General features: G+C 40.5%; 1 protein-coding gene and 1 long non-coding RNA gene across 7 annotated transcripts in view; one reads left to right on the top strand and one right to left on the bottom strand.

Annotated features, from left to right (window-relative positions):
* Il20ra (interleukin 20 receptor subunit alpha) overlaps positions 1-23,871 on the bottom strand; it is a 42,706-nt gene that overhangs the window by 10,239 nt on the left and 8,596 nt on the right. The window contains exons 2-7 of one of the 6 annotated variants that reach the window (XM_076928053.1): positions 22,999-23,096; positions 21,689-21,850; positions 10,661-10,796; positions 3,173-3,354; positions 1,722-1,897; positions 837-981 (exon numbers count right to left, since the gene is read on the bottom strand). In XM_076928053.1, the coding sequence (XP_076784168.1) occupies positions 837-981; positions 1,722-1,897; positions 3,173-3,354; positions 10,661-10,737 (580 nt within the window). In that variant the 5' untranslated portion in view covers positions 10,738-10,796; positions 21,689-21,850; positions 22,999-23,096. Of the gene's footprint in view, positions 1-836; positions 982-1,721; positions 1,898-3,172; positions 3,355-10,660; positions 10,797-12,270; positions 12,365-21,688; positions 21,851-22,998; positions 23,097-23,871 lie in introns of all 6 variants that reach the window. The other 5 variants (XM_076928052.1, XM_076928054.1, XM_076928051.1 and 2 more) reach the window with 5 other exon arrangements.
* Positions 4,242-10,646, top strand: LOC143441021 (uncharacterized). Its single transcript, XR_013108269.1, has 3 exons — positions 4,242-4,257; positions 5,956-6,034; positions 10,452-10,646. It is a non-coding gene; the product is annotated as an uncharacterized LOC143441021 (long non-coding RNA).

The following is a 23,871-nucleotide window of genomic DNA, read 5'->3' as shown; positions in this document are numbered from 1 at the left end:
AGGTGGGGCTGGGGCTGGGGCTGGGGCTGGGGGTGGGGGTGGGGCTGGGGCTGGGGGTGGGGCGGGAGTGGGGTTGGAGATGGGGCTGTGGGTTCTTAGCAGGAGAAAGGGAAAGGACCAGAACCCGAGGCAAAAGATTGTGAGCATTTGTTAGAAGGGAGAATCAGAGTAATAATGGATAAAGACCATTTGGAAATGCAGGGGACTTGCGGGTCTATCTGCCTTCCATTTTCAAGGTTGAAGTTGTTCTTACTGTAGAGCAGACATGTTAAACAAACAGAATGCTTGTGACTCCAGGTCTCTTAAAAGAAGCATCCGAAACTACAGTCCTGAGGTAGCATTGTTCAGAAAACACATGGAGACAGAGAGGCAACGGCAAGAGAGGGATTGTGGTGACTGCAGAGCTGCCTGTGGCTAACAAGGGACCGATGACAAAGCAGCAGTGTTTGAAAGTGTTCCCAGGACATCCTTCACTTCCTGCCTTGGTATTCTCAAAACCTGCTGCCTCTGGCTGCAAAGAAGAAAGAGGATGTGTATGGAAGACCTTCATTGTATTCCCAAGGTAGGAAGCTGTGTTAATTAGGGAGGATTGTTGCCATGAACTCCTGGGCCTTGCTGACAATTTCCAGATGGTGTAGCACCCCCTTCTCAATACTGATCAAGTTCAAAGGCAGAGTTCCAGATAGTTCAATGTGTTTAGACAAGTAGATGTTTTTGTCATAACTTCAATCTGATTTTGATAGACATAGATTTGTTAAGACTTGATCTATACTGTTATTTTATCCTGTTTAATCAGCTTTCTTTCTTCAGATTAGCTGAAATCTCTTGCAGCTTACCTTCCAAAGTACTGATGCATTGCTTCTGAGAAGGCAGAGGGAGGCGAGGAGACCCTGGGACAAGGGACTCCACGTGGACACAATACACAGTGTTGGGCTCCAGCCAGCTGAGCATCAGAGAGCTGTTGGTGATACACTGGGACCACTGGGACAGAGAAGCACAAACAGAGGTTAGAGCCAAAGGTCCCAGGATGTTCTCAGGACAGCTCCAAAGAAAAGTGAAAGGGTAAGATACTACTGGATCATTCACTCATGACACTATACGCTTTTATTTTTTTCAGCACAGTTTCAAAATATATTTTTAGCTAATCAGAACACAGTTAGAAATGGATGAATTTTAGCAACACTTGTAAATAATAACTCAGGGTAGAGTTCTTTCTTAGCTTGTCCTGTGTTCCTCTTGCTCAAATATATACACATACACATGCACATACACATGTATATGTATGCACATTCACATATATACACACACATATATACACATACAAGTATATAATATATGTATATGTACACATATATGACATATATGTATTTAGTACATATATATACACACATCCATATATATTACATATATGTATTAGTATATATGTGATATATATATATATATATATATATATATATATATATATATCATATATAATTTAAATCCCTGGAAAGTGATTGATGGATGGTGTGCAAGCAAAGAAACATCATCAAGTGAGATGCACAATAGTGACATCATGAATTGTGGACCAAGTGCTTTTCTTGTATCTTGTGTGGTATCTCTCTTGAAGAGTATCAGCTGCCACATTCTCACGAAGAGAACCAAAGCACCAGGACCACTTGTGTCATGGAAGTACCGAAAGGGAAGTTCAGAGGATAGACCCCATCCCAGGCCAGGCTTACCATTCTTTTTGACTTAGTGTTATACACAGACACGTTGTACTTCAGATTGGGGTATATTTGTTGCATAGAAACAGTGTGGTCTTCTGGATTTCTTTTCCACTTCTCTGGTGCTGTCAGGGCAATAGAGATGGACTTCTCACCAGTTGTCAGGGCAACCTCTGGTGGGCTGACTTGAGCTTAGAGGACAAGAGGGTATTAACGTCTTCAGGTGTGAACCCCTCTTTCCCTGAGATAAAGCTATAGTACAATCCCACTGGGATCAAAGACTTAAAACCACTCTTTTATGGGAGATCCTTTCACGATAAAAGCCCAGAGTCATTGCAGGACACGTGATCTCTGTTACAGGGACACAGTTTGTGGTGCAAAAGCAGCCATTGGCAGCAATGTAAGTAGGCAGACAGGGTCGGTGTTCTGGAAAACTTTATATACAGACACAGAAACTTACAAAATATTTTCTAGATAATATGTACGTAAGTACAATTTATTTTAAAAAATATATTTATTTTTATATTTGCATGGGTGATTTGCCTGCCTGTATGTCTGTGTAACGAATTGCATGCATTGTGAGTGGAGGCCCAAAGAAGGTATTAGATCCCGTGAAACTGGATTTCGATGTGGTTGTAAGCCATGTGGATGCTGGCAACCAAATCCGAGCCCTCTGCAAGAACCATCTCTTCAGTCCCTGGCATTGACATTTAATTCTGTATCATTTTCGCATGTCAAAAATATTGTTTTGGTTTAAAAAAAAACTATTTTAAAAAAATATAAATGCCATTCTCAGCTCGTGGCCTGTAGAAAAACAGACATAGAAGCTGGATCTGACCTGAGGGCATAAGTCACCAGCCTCTGGCCTTGCAGAGCACTGGAAAAGGCAGCACATCCTGGGGCCTCTGCAGCCCTTGGATATTTCATTATGGTGGCCCTGCTGGCATCCTTCATGGCTGGGGTCGTCACATATCAGGGAAAGGAAATTACAAAAGCAAATAACAGGAAGATTGTTGTCTTAATTTTGAGTTACATCTAGAAATACCAAGTTTAATGAAAAAGAGACTTAGTTGTGTGATCAGGACACCATATAATCTTCTGGGCACACATAATCTTCTGGGCACACATAATCTTCTGGGCACATATCAACAATTCACTAATCTACAATATTTTTTTTTTTTTAACACAAAGTCTCCATCGAATGATGAAACGGAATAGAAATCTGGTATTATTGGCACCTGTCTTTAATTCTGAATCTGAGAGAGATCTTAAAGGTCCCTTGGCCAAACCTATCCGTCTATATATTTGACATTGGGGTTCAGTCAAACAAAGCAGCAGGTCTGGTTACTCAACCTGTTGCACAGACGGGAGTCAAGGAGACCCCTTCTTCTGGGCAAAGTTGCCTATGAGGCCAGAGTATTATACCAGGAATCCAGCTCAGCAATGTTGGACAATGAATTACTCACTTTCCAAGAAAGGATAGAAGCGTTCCGTCTCCACCCATTCAGAGCACCTGGTTTCCCAAATGGCCTTCACTTTGGCATAGAACTGGTGTTTATAGTCTGAGGTCTCAACAGAAAGATCACAGTAGGTCCTGCTGATACTGCTGCATTTAGAGGTACTCAGCCATTTCTTCTGCCCATATCTGCTAAGAAAGAAACTATGAATTAATAACGAAGCCCTTTACACACTTTACAATTAAAAAAGTCACTATATAAAATTGAATGGAAGACTTTCTCTTCAGCAAAACACAGATGTCTGTCATTCTGATGTAATTGGATCCACTTTTGCTGTTGGCGACATTTTCATTAGCCGTCAGGAGCATGAGTCAGAATTTCTATAAACACCTTGCTTTTATGTGAATTACAATGTGGATAGTGCATCCTTAAAGCATGTTACGGTTTCATACTTCAGCTAAAGTAAAATGTTTACATGCTGTGTGATCAGTCTCTAGTAATTAAGCCTTTAGTCTACTATATACCTATATGAGGCTAATTTGGTAGATACATTAAAGGAAAGTTAACCATTTTTTTATTGGAAGGAAAATTACTTTGACAGTCTCATAAAATTTAAAAGTTTACCAAGTATTAAAAGTCTGGAGAAAAATTTACTAGGATGTAGAGTGTGAGGTTATACCATATGGCTACTGAACTGACTAGATTGTTCGTACTAATTTTGCTGTTGTTAAAATACAGCATTCTAAAGAAAATGGGGATTGGGAAATATTTTCAGCGCTTCTCAGATAAAAGAGACCTTGGCATAAAACATTCAGGTAAATGATAAGTCAGTGGGAGAGGCAGGGTTGTACTCGAGGCTACTAAAGAAATTAAAGCAGGGCTATTGGGGAACACGATGAAAGCTGTGGTTTAGAAGGTTGACCAGTTGTCTGAAGAGAATATAGTGTGTTGGCAGTTAAGACCAGTTTAGTGCACATTACTGTGGTCCAGGTGGAAGAATATTATGTACACAGATGATGGCAAGGCGGTAAAATGAACGAGGACACCACAGAAACAATAATCGGGTGACTGAGTGCATGCAAGAGATCACACAGGTAAAGATGATGAAATACCTCTTTCTGTTCAGGGCAAAGGTGTGGAATGTGGTAATATTTACTAAGATAAAAATCACCAAAGAAGAGTGGGCTTGAAAGATCGGGGAAGGGAAGGAGAGGAAGAGGGAAAACTAATACATTCAGCAGTGCTGGGCTGAGTTTGAGATATGTAAGAGTTCTCCAAATGAAGGAACTTGATGGCCAAGAGAGAGGTAGGAGTGAGAGGTAGAGATTTTGAAGTCAATACACAAATTTCTCAAAGAAGTTTTGGTCATGGATACCCAGAGAAAAGCCTGGATCAAAACTTCAGGAGCGTCAAGGTGGGCACAAAACAGACTTGAGAATAACAGCAAAAGGGCAAGTGGAGAAACATCATTCACAAAAGTCATGGGAAGACTAAGTCTTGACGAGGAGGATGTGGCAACATTATTGAGTATCACCCAAATCATTGAAGGATGTGGCAACAGAGATCCGAAGCAAATCTCTTTCATTTCATAAGTGCCACGTCTGTCAGACATGCTGCAAATACAGTCAGATCTTAATCAACTTCTCCTTGCAGATTATCAGCACTGCCTGGGGAATCTTCTGATGAATGATCAAAAGAAAAATGGATCTGTATTTATATCTACAGTTACATTTTGATTCAGTTCAGGAAACATACTATCTAACTCAGAGAAACAGGCTTTACTAGATAACACCCAAATGTCTCTGCACATTGTGTGTTTGGTTATTTCCCAGTTCATACCATTATGTTTCTTTCCATAAAAGATAATATTTATGTTACTCAAAAGTGATTTGCTTTTCAACTTTATTTTATTTTTGGTCTTTTGAGATGGTTCAGGCTAGCCTTGAACTCTAGGTGAGCTTGAACTCTCCATCCTCCTGCTTTGGGCCCATGGTCGGTTTCTTGACTTGAAGTTGGAAAAGTACTGTCATTGTTTCCTTTGTCTTCCCCATCTTAAACTGCCTCACTCTGCCAAGGGTAGGGCACCTTCTCACTATGCAAATGCTGACCAAGGAGAAAACTCCTGTTACTGATGATTGAATAGAAGAGCTGACAAATATTCCAGTAATGATGGCCTCCCCTGGGACAAGTCCTGTGGAGGCCTCACTGGGCTGTGGCTCTTTCTTATAAGCACGACAAACACCTAACAGTGCCTATGATGAGCCGAGGTTGGCACCACAAGCTTACCTTTTCCACCTCACTGAATGGCATAGCAGCCCCAGGAAGTAGGCTTCATTGTTTTTTGTCCCACTTTTATGGAGCAGGAAATTGAAACTCAGTAAGATTAAGGGATCCAGTCAAGTTTGTAGAAGTAGTAGAAGGTTTATCTGAAATTGGAATCACTTTCCCCAGTGCCAAAGCTGGTCTGAGTGTTATGCCATTTTCTACATTAAATTATTCTGTGGATATAATTGAAGCTTTAAAAATTTTGCTCTGGAAACAAACCTCTATAAAAAGTATAAACACATGTAACCTGCACAAGGTTACTCAGTTAGGTTCACAACTTGGCCATGATCCCAGGACTGACTGACTCCATTCAGCACTGTGCCCTGTATTCCTGTCCACCCTGTACAAACTCAGGCATGCCAGAACTCCTACAGGGCAAGTGTCTCTTTAAGTAGTCATTGAAAAGTTGCACAATATAACTTTTCTTTGTTCCCATTCAACAATGATGATTCTGGTTATTTTTAAAGTGTTCTGAAGCCCTGGAAGTTGAAAGGAGAAAGCAAGCCCTTTGCCCCACCAAATGGAAGGAAAAGTGAAGACAAGCTGGTGAGCTTTCTCTCTGCATAGCTGAAGTCTTTCTTTAAACACCACTCCTGAGACCATCCTTGGAAATGAGAATAGAGTTCACGACAATGGCTACCAGAGTTGTCTTTGAGGTTTTCACCTGTCTTTAGCGGTCAGCATTCGTTTTCCAAGGACAAAAATGGTCATCCTATTTTGCAATCATGGTACAAGCTTTAAAGTTCATATTAGCAAGCATTTCAGGAAGTATAACCAAAGGAGAAATAAATTACTCTTCAGCTCATTAACCAGAAATATTTGGTATGGATTATGCTGGGTGTTTTATTCTACATATAGACAGAAGGATGATTAGGCAGCTATATAGACAGAAATCAGGTGAAACCTGATGCAGGCCAGACCTGATGCACATGCTTCTAATAAAGCAGCGATTCTTATTTGGTTTTAATCTTCACAAAAAGACATGAGGTAAAATTAAGTGAATTGATGAAGTTTAAGTGTTCTTTTCTGTGAAACGTGTTGGTTCCTTATGAACTTTTAAGTAAAGAAATTAGTTTGAAAACCACAGAATAGTGAGTTATAAAACAGTGATGCACAGCCCTCCCTCGCGCGGTCCTTGTGGCTGGAGCAGACACCTAGCTGGTCTGCTCCCATGAAGACACCATATCCTGAGACATCCTAGAGGAGCCACTACACTCAGACACACCTATGGTCACTAGATCTTTGACAAAGGAGCTAAAACCATCCAGTGGAAAAAGGACAGCATTTTTAACAAATGGTGCTGGTTCAACTGGAGGTCAGCAGTTAGAAGAATGCAAGTTAATCCATTCTTATCCCCTTGTACAAAGCTCAAGTCCAAGTGGATAAAGGACCTTCACATAAAACCAGATACACTGAAACTAATAGAAGAGAAGGTGGGTAAGACCCTCAAATACCTAGGCACAGGGGGAAAGTTACCAATCCTACATCCGATAGAGGGCTAATATCCAATATATACAAAGAATGCAAGAAATTAGACTCCAGACAATCAAATAACCCTATTAAAAATGGGATACAGAGCTAAACAAGGAATTCTCAACTGAGGAAACTCGAATGGCTGAGAAGCACCTTAAGAAATGCTCAATATCCTTAGTCATCAGGGAAATGCAAATCAAAACAACCCTGAGATTCCACCTCACACCAGTCAGAATAGCCAAGATCAAAAACTCAGGTGACAGCAGATGCTGGCAAGGATGTGGAGAAAGAGGAACACTCCTCCATTGTTAGTGGGATTTCAAGCTGGTGCAACCACTCTGGAAATCAGTCTGGTGGTTCCTCAGAAAATTGGACATAGTGTTGCCTGAGGACCCAGCTCAACCACTCCTGGGCATATACCCAGAAGATGCTCCAACATATAACAAGGACACATGCTCCACTATGTTTATAGCAGCCTTGTTTATAATAGCCAGAAGCTAGAAAGAACCCAGATGTCCTCAACAGAGGAATGGATACAGAAAATGTGGTACATTTACACAATGGAGTATTACTCAGCTACTAAAAACAAGGAATTCGAGAAATTCTTAGGTAAATCGATGGAACTAGAAAATATCATCCTGAGTGAGGTAACCCAATCACAAAAGAACACACATGGTATTTACTCACTGATAATTGGATATTAGCCCAGAAGCTTGAATAGCCGAGATTCAACTCATAGACCACAAGAAGCCCATGAAGAAAGAAGACCCAAGTGAGGGTGCCTCAGTCCTACTTAGAAGAAGTAACAAAATACTCAAGGGAGCAAATATGGAAACAAAATGTGGGACAGAAACTGAAGGAGGAGCTGTCTGGAGACCATTACACCTGGGTATCCATCCCATGTGCAGTCACCAAAGCTAGACACTGATGTGGAAGTCAGGAAGTGCATGCTGACAGGGGCCTGATATAGCTGTCTCCTTAGAAGTCTGCCAGAGTCTGACATATACAGAGGTGGATGCTCACAGCTAACCATTGAACTGATCAAGGGGTTCCCAATGGAGGAGTGAGAGAGAAGACTGAAGGAGCTGGAAGGGCTTGCAGCCCCATGGGGAGAGCAACAATACCAACCAACCAGAGCTCCCCAGGGTCTAAACCACCAGCCTGGGAGCACATAGAGAGGGACCCATGACTCCAGCTGTATATGTAGGGTAGGATGGCCTTGTCGGGCATAGCTGGGAGAGGAGGTCCTTGGTCCTGGGAAGGCTGGATGCCCCAGATTGGGGGAATTTGAGATCGGGGAGGTGGGAATGGGTGGATGGGTGGGGGCACATCCTTATAGAAACAGGAAAAGGGGGGATGGGATAGGGGGTTCTTGGGTGAGGGGGGAATGGGGTAAGGGGATAAAATCTGAAATGTAAATATAATATCCAATAAAAATAAATAAATAAAAATAAAGAATAAAAAAAAAACAGTGGTGCACAGTTAACCCTTTATATCCATGGGTTCCACTTCAGTGGATTCAACCAACTGTGAATTGAAAACATTGGAGGAAGAATTGTATCTTTACTGGACATCTATAGTATGGCTATCCTTCAATGGTATTTACCTCGGTAGCATGTATTATAATAACCTAGGGATGACTTAAAGAACATAGGAAGGTATATGCAGATTATAGAGCAAGGCCATCTCATCCTATAGAAAAGTCTCAATTCCTCATGGATGCAAGAAAACAAGGAAACTCTATAATCATACTTACGGTCACTATTCAGACTAGAAAAATTCTACACACAACCCTGTTTTTCAGTACATGCCCATAATCTGATCTCTTGGGTAGTAGATAGAAGAATGAGGAGTACAAAGTTACCCTCATCTCTACTGAAAGTCAAAGGCTAGCCTAGGCTACGTGAGGCCTCATCTCAAAAACAAGAGCAAGGGAGCAAAGAAATGCAAAAGATTCTGTTGTTTATCCACTTTAACAGGACTGTGCAGACCATTGCTCTATGAACTCTTCTCTCCCTCCCATGGAAAAGCTGCCTTCCTCCGTCACTGTCAATAATTACGGATAGGTGCTACCCCGATTTCTTACCAGTGCTTGAATTGGCTGTTGGCTGAATATTAGGCAAGCCTCATCTGTCACCGACTAAGAGCTGCATGAGAGCTCCCAAGTGAAACCTGCATAAGAAGAAACACCCCAGCCCAAGAAACCCCAAGAACTGTGAAAAAGAACAAAATAATATTTAAATGCCTAAGGTATAGAAGTCGGAATCCAATGAGGTTTTTCTGTGCAGAATTTTAAACCTCTGCTTCTGTCAAATATATATTCTGTTATATATATATTTAAAATCAAGTCTGTTATTCTTTCTGCTGGAGCACTTGCCTGCCGTTGGCTTGTGGACTCCAGGGGGCTGATGTGGCTTCCAGCACTCCTGGAAGGTCACGATCTTACACTTTTTCTTCTTGGATTTCTCAGTCTAGATCTCTCCTTGCTCTCTGCCTGGGCCTCCATAACAAATGTCACTCACTTCAGCTCCCTTCCTAAGACAGCCTTTGTCACCAAACTGCAGTGCCTTGGGGGCTATTTCATTGGTTTCTGGTGGTGAAGACACTAACTAACCCTTCTTGGAGTGTTAGAGGAACCCTTTACCACTCCAGCACTTTTTAGTGTGGGGTTGTTTTCACTTAGAGCTCAAGCAATGCAGATGTGGGGCTGGAAAGATGGCTCAAAGGTTAGGAACATTTGCTTTTCTCCCAGCACTCTCCAGCACCCACCTCAGGTGGCATACAATTGCCTATGACTCCAGCAACAGAGAATCTAACATCCTTTCTGGCCTTCCTGGGTACCTGCACACATGTGACATACACTCATACAGACAGGTATACATACAAAGGTATACACACGTAAAGAAAAATAAATCTTAAAATAAATACAAGTCAGTTCTTAACGAAAAGAGGTGCTGGTTTGCTTGAATGTCTGTGGTCGTTTCACTTCTGGCTCGATGGTGTTTGCATCCTTCACAGTTGGTGGTCTGGGTTGTGTCCTTTTCTTTTGCTCTCTGGAGATGGACACTATCTATTTTGCATTCGCTCTTGCCTGTGAAGGGTCATGGAGGTCGTGAAAAGTGTCTATTTGCAGCAATGTTTAGTGGGAGCAGACCACTGCATAGAATTCTGCACGGTTTCAGCTAAGAATGATGATTCCCATAAGCTTAGAGGTCTCAGAGTCGCTGGATTGCCTTGACTGTGTGTCCAGAGACTACTGCTTTAACCAATTCCTTCTCTCCACCCATCTCATTTGTTACTCACTTGTGTTTGTGTCTCTGCACTTGTGTTTGCATACATGCACATGTGAATGTAAGAAGACAGCTTGCTGGAGTCCACTCTTTCCTCCCACCATGTGGGTCCCAGGAAAGGAACTCAGGGCTCTAGGCTTGGTGGCAAGCGCCTTAACCTGCTGAACCATGTTACTGTCTCTATTTCTCAATTTTTGCAGGCATGCCCTAATGTTCTTACCCGAACAGTCAATGCTTCCGGCTCCGCAAGATAAACACTTTGTAATTTACTATAATATCAAGGAAACAGTCAATGCCTGGACTTTTTTTTTGCAAAGAAAATTTAATGCCATAAAAAGTTTAGCTTTGCACAATTGACAGAAGTCTGAGATGGTTTATAAACGAGCTGCAAGAAAGTGAAGCAACTTACATGAAATACTGCACAGTGTATGTGACTTCAACTCTGTGTAGACCCTCGGGTGGATTCCAGTGCAGGACATTCTTCATGTCGATTGATAAGAAGGTGATATTTGTAGGTTTAGGCAAACCACAGAAGACATAAGGAACTAGAAAAAGAATGGAAAGGATTTGGTGTTTTAATGGAAGGAAGAACTTAATTCTTAAAGTAAGTTGGTTGATCTCTAAAGATGGCTCCAATGCCTCAGACTGCCTATTTCTTCTCAGCCTGACCCTGAGTGTAAGCTGTGACTCAGCTCATCCCAGAGCATGTAGCAAATGTGACTCTGGAATTAACTAATTAATTAATAGGTGGCCTTGAAGTTTCCAGTTTTGGGCTTTTAAGCCCAAGTGTCATGTAAAACAACAGCCAGACTGATGGAGAAACCACATCGAGATGTTATCTGAAGAAAAGAGTCCTCTGTCTCAAGGTCCCAGCTGAGTCTGGACTTCCAAAGGACATAATTGTGAGCGTGGTGGCATCACCTGTCATGGACTGAAGCTGCATGAACAACCTCAAGAGAAACCAGTCAAACCATGCAACAGAGTCCTAGGCAACTCTGAGAGCCCAGAAGTGACACCACGGTTGTGGTCATGAGCGTTTGGTTTGGGGGCAGTTTGTTACACACCATCAGAAATCCAAACAATTCATGTTCTAGAGTTAGATATGAAACCCATGAGTCTGCAGTTGAGGCTGGACCCCCAGTCTCCACTTCTCACCACGACTCAGCTTGTGCTCTGTGCACTAAAGCCCTTGTGGGCATGAAAGCACAATGTCTGGTCCTATACAGCTAACTTGCAGGCCTTCTCTTCTCTGAAGTATGATGATAACCGCATTCCCAGTGTAGAGACTGTGGGCTTCTTTTTACGATCCAAACAGAAGCAGGTATGAAAATTTTGTGAGTCTCCTGTTTGTACTATCCAGATTTTAAAGCTATATGAGAAGCCTGGAAAAGCTTTCTTTATGACTGTACACCTGAAGTGTTATTTAAGCATGAGTCATTCTAAAATATACAATTACGGTATTAAAGATGAGAAATAAAATTTCTGATAGATATTATTAAAAAGCTGGAGTTTTGGAGGTTGAATCTCTAGATTAGATTCACTAACTAAAGTATATAATAAAACTACAGACAAAAAACCAGCCAGTACAAGGTAATTTATTATTGTTGTTATTATTATTGTTATTGTTGTTATTTGTGTGTGTGTGTGTGTGTGTGTGTGTGTATACATGGATGCAGGTGCCCAGAGCCAAGGAGGTCAGAAAAGGCACTGAATCCGCTGGGGTTGCAGCTATAGGCAAATGTGAGTCACACCCTGTGGGTGCTGGGAATCAAAACTCTGGTCCTTTGCAAGAGCAGCAAGCACCCTTAACCACCTAGCTATCTCTGCAGCCTGAAGATTTTATCTTTAAACACTAGAATGTTCACATAATTGTTCTCTAAGCAAAACTCTCTTAGAGAATTTATAGATAGTAATCCTCTGAAAGAACTAATCAAAAACCAAGAAGCTACCAAAAACAACACTTCTCTGAAATAGGATGGCCTTTACTGGGTAAGGGCTGTTACAGTCAAGGCTGAGGACCTGAGATCAATCCTGGGATGCATAAGATGGAGGAGAGAGCCAGCTCCTGGAGGCTGTCCTCTGGGCTCTTGTGTCCTGTATGTACGCTTGCCCCCTAAAATAAATAAAATGTAGTATAAATAAAATAGGCTGATACTTTTTTGAGCATATGGCAGGGTACAGAGTGGGATCCTGGCCTCGACTATGCTAAGCGTGTCTTGTATCACTAAGATCAAGAATGATCCATGAATTAAAATAAATGAAAAAGTTTAGTGTGTACATGTAGGAATTAAAGCATTAACTTAAAACTGCAGAGATCACAACATATTGAGTGCATTCAACCAGGTTTTGTGACGGGGTCTAACTCTCAGCAAAGTCCCATGATACTTGTGCGAATTAGCTGGGACTAATGTCAAGAAAAGGAATTAGCTTAATGCTTGGGGTAATCGTTGGTTCAGATGAGGGTCATGTGATGAATTACAATAGCCCAAGGCAAATAAGAAAAAGAAAAAAAGTTATTTGTTCTAGAATTAAACTGTGCAATATGACTCTGATTCTAAGTCAAATAAGCTCTTTAACGGTTAGGTGGCTGAGTGTGTGTATTTGTGTGTGTGCGTGTGCAGTGTTTGTCATGCTTCCTGTTTTGCACCTTGATCGCTCTTTTTAAATACCTCAGTATTAATTTTAAGGAGAAAGTTCAACACCCAAAGAGAAGCACTATCAGCTTAACCAATCTCTGCACACAGCCTAGTGGGGGTGATGTCTGTGGTGGGAGAGTCTCATAAGAACCAGCTTGCCCTCATAACATAGATAACATACACTGAGCAGTTAGTGGGGATTTAATATCATTCCATGGATTAGGAAGTCCTAAATTTTAATCTGATCTTTGAAGAGGGAACTAGGGATGGAGGGAGGTAGTGCCATTGACGGAAATAAGTCCCATTACTTAAAGAAAGGGGAACTGTTTTAATAATAGGAAACCTTCTGAATATTTATATCTTTAGACCAGTGCTGATTTCAACCTGGTCAGAGAAGCTTCTTTTTTTGCTGTGGGCAGTGGTTACTGCAGAGAGACTCATCCCTGGCCCAATAGCTAGGATGAAGTGTTTGTGAGTACTCTGTCCTAAGTAGGATATCTGTTTGAACCCCACCACCACCCCAAAGCTCAGGAACTTTGCAGAAGAGGAAGCAGAAAGAATACAAGAGCAGGAGGTGGGGAAGGATTACTGAGACCGGATCTTCCAGATACAATGTAACTGCTGCACTCCTGAACTCATAGCAGCCTTGGCAGCCTGCCAGGACAGCACAAGATCAGTCAGTCTGAATGCCAGCATGGACGGGGGCTCCTCAGGTCCCATCCCTGCTGTGGGAGGGACAGTCAATTTTCTGGGAGAGTGTGGCCCACTGCTATGTTGCTCCGGTGGGTAGCCCCACAACCAAGTGTATCACTAATTAAACTGAATATGTCATACAAGGAATAAGAAGACATAAAGAGTTGGGGGAGGGTCTGGGAAGAGTTGGAAGTGTGGATAGTACATATGGTTAAAAATATATTGCATATATGTATGAAATTCACACAATGTAATTCATAGTATACATTAAATAAAATTATTATTATTATTATTATTATTATTATTATTATTATTATTATTATGTGTGTGTGTGTGTGATGTGTGCATGTGAATATGGGCATGCATGTACCTTGGTGCATGTGTGGAGATCAGAGGATCATTGCAGGAATTGGTTTCCTTTCACTGTGTAGGTGTCAGGGTTCAAACTCAAGCTGTCAGGCTTGTGTGGCAAATGCTTTACCCACTAAGCCTCCTCATGCTTTCTAAATATCCTCATCATGTCATTCCACTTTTTGAAAATAAAACACACATTATAAATAGTGTGAATCTTGTTTGTGCCTGCCCTGTACATGTAAATTTCAGCAAATCATGTGTATTACCATGATTATGATAGCCAGCCCCTGAGGCATGCTCACACACTGACGTTTGTATGATATGCAGAAGCTATGACCTAGAACATATCTGGGATGATGGTCTGTGTAACCAATACCACATGACAGAAACTAAGACTTCTTAGGATCAGGGTATAAGATGCTTGCTTGCTTGCTTGCTTGCTTTCTTTCTTTCTTCCTTCCTTTCTTTCTTTCTTTCTTTCTTTCTTTCTTTCTTTCTTTCTTTCTTTCTTTCTTTCTTTCTATCCTCCTTCCATCCGTCTGTCTGTCTGTCTGTCTGTCTCTTTTGTTTTCTTTCTTGGATGGTTTCTTTTGGGCAAACTAAGCTAATTACTAGCCCATCTAAGGAGAGGCCAATGAAATAACTCAGCCAGCTGTTGTTGAAGACCTGAATAATATCTCTCGCCAAGAAAACCTTAGTGAGCACCGGCCTTGGGCTAGTTTTCAGATGAAGATAGCCATGCTGGTTTCTTGAGTAGATACTTATAAGACAACCTTAGCTACAGCTACTTTGAGAAGCCTCTATTGTCTCCTGACCCTCAGAAACTGTGTGAGATAATGTGCAATTCTTTTAGATGCTCAGTTTGAGAGAAAGAAAACGCCCCCTTCATGTTCAGTTATAAGTGAGTATATGTGTGAAACTTTACTAACCTTGAACAGTTTTATTTATGAAGAAGTTTAAGTATCAAATGAAACTAAATGGTGCAGGCCTTTAATCTGAGCCCTTTGTAGGCAGAAGCAAGCAGGTCTCTGAGTTCAAGGCCAGCCTGTTCTATAGAAGGAGTTCCAGGACAGTCAGGGCTATGCAGAGAAATCTTAAAAAAAAAAAAAAAAATCAAAACCAAAAACAGAAAAATAAACAAGCAAACAAAAGCAACCAAACCAAACCAAACCAAAACAAAACAAAAAACCCAACACACACACACACACACACACACACACACACACACACACACACACACACAGAGAGAGAGAGAGAGAGAGAGAGAAAGAGAGAGAGAGAGAGACCAGAAACTTAGCATCAGTTTAAGAACGAATGAGAGCCGTAGAAAGATTCTTCTTAAAAAATAGTTGTTTAGTTAATACTATAAATATTTTGACGAGGTTTCAGAGTGTACACCTTTTTTTTTTTTTTAAGAAGAAACACATTTTAAAGTAGATGTTACTGTCTAGCTTACAATTTTTCAAAAGAACACTGCAATATTCAGTTCCACACAATTGCCACTGGGACTGACATAATTTGCTTTATTATTTAGGCAGAAACTATATCAATGTTGGATCATCTCCCTGTCAATGAATCAAAGTATTATCCAGGGGTGGCCCCATTATGAGCAAAGTAGGTCACATCTTGTCTCTCCATCTCTCCAGGATACAGCATCTATTCCTTGTTGTGACATGGCCTGCTGATTTCCAAACTGTTTTTATCAGAGCACATTAAACCATGCTAATCATCTTCTCTTGAGCACAGAACATTTTGTTTCTCTGCTCACAGACTGTTTATTTCTAGAAGTGGATGCTGACCAGCTGCAGACTGGTACTAATTTGTCTGTCTGTATTTGTCACACCTTTCGTTAATTATGGAATTTTAATAACTTGTTTTTGGTCAGTGACACTACATGGCTCTAACTACAGTGAAGTCTGAGCATTCTGCAAAGGGTTATGAGTATCCTCACAGCTGGTGGCTCTCTTGCTCCAGGTCTCATTTCAGTAGATAAGGGTTCTTTAGAGACAACTGAAAATGATAAGAAACTCTGTTTTAATAGTGGATAGACTATGAACACAAAACAGCTTGCACAAGACTGTACAAAACATACAAATTGTAAAAAAAACCCTTCATATATTATAGTATTTAGCAAGAATGTATATGTATAAGTATACGTATGTGTATATGTGTATATGTGTATATGTGTATATGTGTATATATGTATATATGTGTATATGTGTATATGTTTATATGTATATATATGCATATACATATATACATATATACACACATATATGTATATGTATAAGTATATGTGTATGTATATATGTATATGTGTATATGTGTATACGTGCATATATGTATATATATGTGTATATGTGTATATGTTTATATGTATATACGTATATACATATATATGTGTATATATGTATATACGTATATATACATATATATGTATATACATATATATACATATATATGTATATACATATATATGTGTGTATATGTTTATATGTATATATGTGTACATGTGTATATGTGCATATGTGTACATTTATATATGTATATATGTATAGTTGCTAAGACTTAGTGTTTTATACAGTCAACTTAGTCTTTATACAATCACAAAAGGCCTATGGTAGATGCTATCGCCACCCTAGTTATACAGACAAGGCAACCGACACATAGAGAAGTTAATTACACAAGTTTATGCAGCTGATATGAAGAGACATGAACTTGAGAATACATATTACCCTTAGTGACTCACTCAGCCACCACCCTTGCAGAGCAGTAATGCACAGAGAAGGCAGAGCTTGTGGGAAAATGTGTATATTCTATGGAATTGCTATACAAAATAATTTAAGTGTTATAATGATTTGATATTGATCTGGCTAACACATTAATAAAAAAAATTCACCACATCATTTATATAGCAGGAGGCTCTTTCATTATTTTCCTTCCACATCTGACCCTGAAGAATGCACATAGGAGCTGTATTTGACAAACACATTCCCCAGTGAGGTGACGGCAAAGGTAAAGACTCCTAGAATATTGTGTTTTGGTTTATTCTAATTTCTTTTAAATTGATGATTGATTTACCATAGTAAATGTCTGTACTTTTACAGGTTTCACCTTCACTTTGAACCTCAGCTCACTGCCTTTCATACAGAGCACATTATGTTCACTTCCACCTGCACGAATGAAAAATACTGTTTCCTTACATGTCATTTATCCATCTGACTTAATTTTTAGCACTATAGTTTGAATTGTGTCCTTTCTCTTCCTAGATACACTGACACCCTAACCCTCAATATCTCTGGGTGCGATCCCGTTTGAAATAGGTTTAGTGCAGCATCTCCATTCGGATGAGGTCACACTGGAACAGGATGGGCTTCAACACACTGGGTGTGTTTATAAAAGACAGCCATGTGAAGAGAGAGAAACACATAGAGGGAACAGTGTGACTTGGTCACCCAGGCTAGGATGATGCATCTGCATGTAAGTCCAAGACCCCCCAGGAGTTCCAGAAGTTAGGGGAAGGTGGAAACAAATTATTTTGGAGGCTTCCAGCAGGAATACAGCGTGGTCAAGTATGGAAACTGGAAAGTGTCCCCTGACTAAATGCTCCACTTGCAATGAGTTATTTTTTGTAAGCTCATACTGCTAAGATAATGTAATCAATAATAAAGTAAAAAATAAGTCACTGACAGGAGCCGCTCACCAATTAAAACGTTAGAAAAACAGCACTGTTTCCATAGATTGTGGGCTGAAAGCATAACTCTGATTCATTGATCCACAGATGCCACACCCTTAATTCTAAACTCGCTGAATCAGAACGCAGAGTTATAGATCTAGAGGGTACATAGGTCCTTTGTTGCCAGCCCTGGTCTCCTCTTCGCTGTTTTTCCAAGTGCACCAAGTTCACCAGACACATTTAATCATCTTCTGTGCCGGAAATTAGTCTGATTTTTTATGTCCTTAGATATTAGTGTCTGCTATGTCTTTTGGAATTAAAATGCTACCATTACTCTACCTGTGCATCACGTACAGAGTATCAGCTTGTGTGTGTGTGTGTGTGTGTGTGTGTGTGTGTTTGGTATGGGGTTCTATACCTCACTGTGGTCTCCATGCCACTAAACATTCATGACAACAGACACGTATCTGGGTGGAAACTGGTCTTTAAAAGAAATATGGAACTCTTCAGACCCACGAAACATGCTGGAATTATGGGCTCCCTTTTGGTTTTCTTGATTACTGGAGGCGCTAAATGCCTTTAAGTTTTAGAAATTCAAAAGATCTCCACCTCAACAAAGCTGTCAGGGATTGTCAGGGAAGTGTTTGTCAATCAACTTAATGAACTTGAAAATTAAGGACTGGTTGCCTCTACTGGTGAACTAACTCATTATGTTTATGGACCTCCGGGTGCCTATTTCCCCCTCTTACACTTTGGTGCCAAATGTGCTCCCATTCACATGCTAAACTTGAATGCTCAGTGTTAGATTTGAAAGTGGGGCTTTGGGGGAGTGGTTAGGTTATACGGGCTAAGCTGCATGGATGCTACCAATGTCCCTTCTTTTTTTTGAAGACTCCAGAGAGACCCCTTTTACTTTTTTATGCTAAGAAAATGGTGGACTGCATTAGGAAGTGAGCTGTCATCAGATCTGCTGGTATCTTAATCTTGGAATTTCTAGCTCCAGTCTCAAGAGCTCTGAGAAATTAATTTCTGCTGTTGAGAAGTCTCCAGTCTGTGGTGTCTTTTACAGCACCCTGAATAGATGAAGATACTTGTCCTTTGACGGAGACAAGGGGCTCAGCTTAATCTTCAAAACAGCTCTGAAATAGAGTCCTGTGTCTGCACTTGGGTCCTTCCAAAAAGGAATGGAAAACTGAGGCTTGTGTCTCTAAGACAATTTCATTAGTCAGTTGACTGATTGATTGATACTGTGGTAATTGGGATTGAACCCAGGGCTTTATACTCTATGGTTTCACCCTTCAGAGTAGGTGAGGTTACAGTCATCCACAACTGTGCCTGCGTTTGCTATGTTGGTTCCGTAAAATGCAGCTATAACATTGTTTCTAAGAGTTGTCTGGGATGTGGTGGTCTGGGTATGGTAGAATGATATGTGATATTTTCCTCATGGTCTCAAAGCTAATGCCAAAAACATAACTTATGTTTCACTTTAGAGGCTGGAGAGATGGCTCAGCAGATAAGAGCATTTGGGGCTCTTGCAGAGGACCAGAGTTCAGTTCCTACCACCTATACCAGGGCAACTCAGAACTGCATGTAATTCCAGGTCTAGGAGATCTGATGCCCTTATCTGAGTTTTGGGGGCAACCTGCAGCCATGCATGTTCAGTGTGCGCATGCGTGTGTGTGTGTGTGTGTGTGTGTGTGTGTGTGTGTGTATGCGAGAGAGAAAAATACATAATAAAATAAATATTTTTTAAATGTTGCAGTTTTAATTTTATACCTGAGAATAAGAGGTATTTTCATTTTGCTATACTGCAGAAACTAAGAGGGTATTCATGCCTGCTGCACTCTCAAAAGATGCATTTCTCCAACAGAATGCACAAAGATCCAGGGCGAGTAGATTCCGAGATTCTTCATAGTTTTCTCCTTTGAAGTTGAAACATTCTTACGTTCCTATTAAGGATATCATGTTGACCAAGCAATAGGAAATAGTCTGAGACAAAGAAGGGCCAAATGCAGCCACTTCTGGGGACTATGTGAGACCAAGCCGCTCAAGCCTGTGCCTACCTATAAAAATCTCAGCATGGAGGACACCCTGCCCAGCCTTGCCCAGGATAAACAATGTTCTCAGATGCCCAAGCCCACTCTGTTCCTTTAAACTGGTACAATAAAAAGTCCCAGTGCTCTGGGTTATTTAACAGACTGGGACACTATAATCTTAAAGTCTTTGAGTACAGCATATGACAAATGTATACCTTGTTAGGAGCCAAGCTGAGCAGGGACCTGCCATGCCGACAGAATTGGAGCATCAGTGCAGACCCCAGACTCACTTACGCATCTCAATTGCGGTGAAACAGCTTGAGTCACCAAATCTTTGTGGTTTGATATATAGTTTGAAATCACCTGGGTGTGCTTATGTGGCACATGGGAGCAGCGCGACCTGCAGATGCTCGGCAGCTGTTTGAATATTATAATTTTAATGAAGGAAGAACAGCCCATGATAAGTGGCTGGTACATACTGTAAACTCATTTCTCAATAGGGAAACACCTTAATAGGCTTGTAAAGGAAAACACAACACAACACAACACAACACAACACAAACCTCTCAGCCCTGAGTGAGTTTGCTTCTGTAGGAAACAAGGTTAAAGGCATTGAGTACAAAAATGCACCAGAGGGTGATTAGCCCATTTCAAGAAGTAAAAGACATAATAATTCCATCTTAATCTCCAAAGGACAAAACAGGTATGATTGCTTTCAAGTGAGTTATCTGAAACACTGGGTGACTTCAGGCGCTGGAAACAAAGTTTTTCTGTTGCATTGTAAACCATTTACCTTGAAATGTTTTAGCTGCTTTCTCTTCCTCTCGAATCTAATTGCATACTAAATATCCATGGAAAAGAAGTCTTAACAGTACTTTATGAGTCAGTACTTACCTGGGAAGAAATACACACATTACTTAACTGCATGTTTTGGTGTTAACATCAGTTCTTTTGAACTTGATTTTCTTCTACCCATCCCTGCTGTCATTTCTGAGTCCTCTCTGTTTTACTTGTGTGTGCCTCAGTTTCTCTGACTTGTCCATTATACACGGCACTGCCACTTACTGTATCTCATTGGCTGCAAAATAACTGTTTTCACATGAGCAGGTCAGAGAGGTTCTAGATTCCCACAGGAGCATGCAGCTATTGTTACCACTCATTAACGGCACAGCTAAGTAAGTGACTTAACTTTTGTCTCAATTTTTTCATTTGTAACAATGTAACAATCAACCCGCCTCTTGGGCTTGTTTCTATAATTAAACAATATTCTTAATGTAAAGCTCTTGGCAGAGCATGGCATGATGAAAGAGCTGAATAAAATAATTGTTAGCTTGGCATTATTCTCCATAGTAACTATTCTAGTTTTATAGTTGGCTAGATAGGAGCCTAGGGAGGCTGGATGACTTGCTCTGAGTAATTCAGTTATTTGGCAGATGCGTAAGCCCAAGTTTCCTTGTCTCTGTTTGCTAGGATACTCGCCCACTGCCTTCAGGAATACTCCAAAGAACAGCATTGTGGAATTAAAAATTATGAGATCATTTTATTTTACATGTTAAAGATGGTAATTTCTAAGGGCAGAAGAAAGTCAACAAGATAAACTAATTCTTTGAAGTTTTTGTAGTGGAAAAACACAATCACGTAATTTAAATTAAATTAAACTAATATATAAATTAATAAATAAAATTAATAATATAAATTAAATTGTGAGGCATTAGTGAGTAACTATGATGGACTAAAAATGAAAATTATGATAGGTACCAAGTTACCATGGGGACAGAAATACACATAAGATTTTCTTCTCACAGAGCAGAGATTCTGGGGCATTAGCCACCACTGTATATGATCAGGGAACCTGACCATTAGCTGTCATTGGGGCAGAGATTGCTATGGTAACCCACAGAATGGTTGAGCTCCAAATAATGACAAAAGAGACGGGACAATGCAGTGACATCGAAGTCTATGACAGTGATAATGAGCTATAAGCATCCCTCAGTAGAAAGGGGAAGGAGGGTGACAGGATATTTACCCAGAATTCCACTTACCACACCCTCCTGTTTTCCTGCTGCCCCCGGTCTTAAAACTGACAGGAAAGATGAGTATGTAAGTGGTGGGAGGTGACCTGAAGTACCAGGGGTGCAGCTTCCTTCAGGTGGTCCCCTGTGTTGGAATGGGTCTGTTCAGGGATACTCTTGTTTTCCAGTCACCTACTCTCCAGTATGTGGTTCATCAAATTGGACATAGAAGGAACAGTTTCTACAGTTAGTCAGGGATTCCAAATCTGGAATGACTGTTCATATTTTCCCCATAGAACATAATACAACACAACACATTTTTCTCCCGCTTAGAATGTGTACATTTACATGGGTGAATGAAGGGTAAGTCATGCAGAGAAACAAAAACAAAACAAAACAAAAAACAAAACCTTGACATTATTCTGTTTAGTCATATCTCAATATGCAAATCTATGTGCTTAAACATATTTTTATGCATTTTGCTGTTCATGCTTGAAGCAAGTAGAATTTCAAATAAAGATATTTTCCCCCCAATGAATATATTGGAATCTACCCATCAAAGACAGTGTATCTTCAAAAGAGTTTAAGAAGCTAATTACTGTCCTGATGATACTGATTAGCTTGGGGCATCTGGGATATACTTCCTATTAGTAACACTGTTGTTATAAGTAGCTGGTAAACATGTAACAACAACAATAACAACAGCAGGAGTAACAACAAATCCAGTCTTACTTTGGATTCAACTTGCTTTGCTTTTGCTCAGCCTAGCATTTTACAGCTGGATTGTCCAAGGTTCTTAAAAGTAGTTTGAATGCTTTTGAAACTGCAATCTGCTCCCCAAAGATTCAGCTTAGTTACTAACTGAGATTTCTGGACTCACATATGTTAGGGTCTACCTGTGACTCTAAAGAAAAAGAATTTAGGACACCCCCTATTGAGAGGTTTTGTGCATAGCCTGTCCCAGGCACCTCCTTGGAAGAGGCTGTGGTTAATTTGAATATGCCAGGTTTGTTGTCTGTTACAGACCCTGGTCCACTGTTATAGCATCTCCTGGATCATCTTCCCTTCCCTTCTTTAGAATAGGAGCTTTCTAAGAACAAAGGCCAAAGTTTTCCATACTTTAGGATGTTAAAAAGAATAATGATTTTTATAGTACTTGTAGAGCAGCAGATTTAAAGGTAGGCTGGTGTCTCTAATCCTTGATTATATGCCTCCGAGAGAAAGATCTGGCAGAAAGAATATAGTGAAGGCCAAAGCATCTGGGATCACTACAGTGTTGAAATGAATTGTGATCGGAAGCACCAAGTTCAATTAATAGACAGCCTTTAATAGGAACCCACATCTTCAATCTTACTTCCATCTCCCTTTGAAACTTGTCCTTTTTGTTCTCAATCTTAGAGGCAGTGCAATTCTTCACCGACATCACCATTGTTAAAATCTTCAGAGAGCCAACAAGAGAAAAATGTGAAAAAAATAGAAAAATGTGAGGGAGCTTTAAAGTCATAATATATTGAGAGTTGGAAATAAAATACCAAGTGATTTAAGATGGAAAAGATGGACAGGGCAGTAGAGGGAGAGAGGAAAGAACAGACTCCCTCCCACCCCTTTTGTATCAATGAATTATAGTGAAGAATGTCCTGTCTGGAATCAACACACACACACACACACACACACACACACATCCAGCATGTGCACACACACACACACATGCATGCATGCACACACACAAACACAGACAGATACACAGTACACACACACACACACACACATCCAGCATGTGCACACACACACATATACATGCATGCACACACACAAACACAGACAGATACATAGTATACACACACACAAACACACACACACACACACACATACACACACACACACACACACACACACACACACACACACTGAATATCCTTAATTTGAAAATCTGATGATTCAGGGATGGTTCAATATATACAAGTAAATAAATACCATGAGCTGTATAAATGGACTCAAACAAAATCACACAGTCATCCTAAGAGGTGCACACAAGACCTTTGACTGCTGAAATGAAGCACAGTCCAGCCCTTGTTCCAGGCTATTTTAGGTCACAAGAAAGTCACCAACAGAGGCTACTTCTGTTCACTCTTGGTTTAGATTTTGAGGAAACAAGGTTGACAGACTTCAGATTGTCTAAGTGAACACCCTGGAGACAAAGTATAACAACCAGT

This window comes from Arvicanthis niloticus, chromosome 30 (assembly GCF_011762505.2).
Source record: "Arvicanthis niloticus isolate mArvNil1 chromosome 30, mArvNil1.pat.X, whole genome shotgun sequence".
NCBI classification, from domain to species: domain Eukaryota; kingdom Metazoa; phylum Chordata; class Mammalia; order Rodentia; family Muridae; genus Arvicanthis; species Arvicanthis niloticus.
Note: the sequence above shows the minus strand (reverse complement) of the source record. Positions and strands in the feature narration are given on the sequence as shown.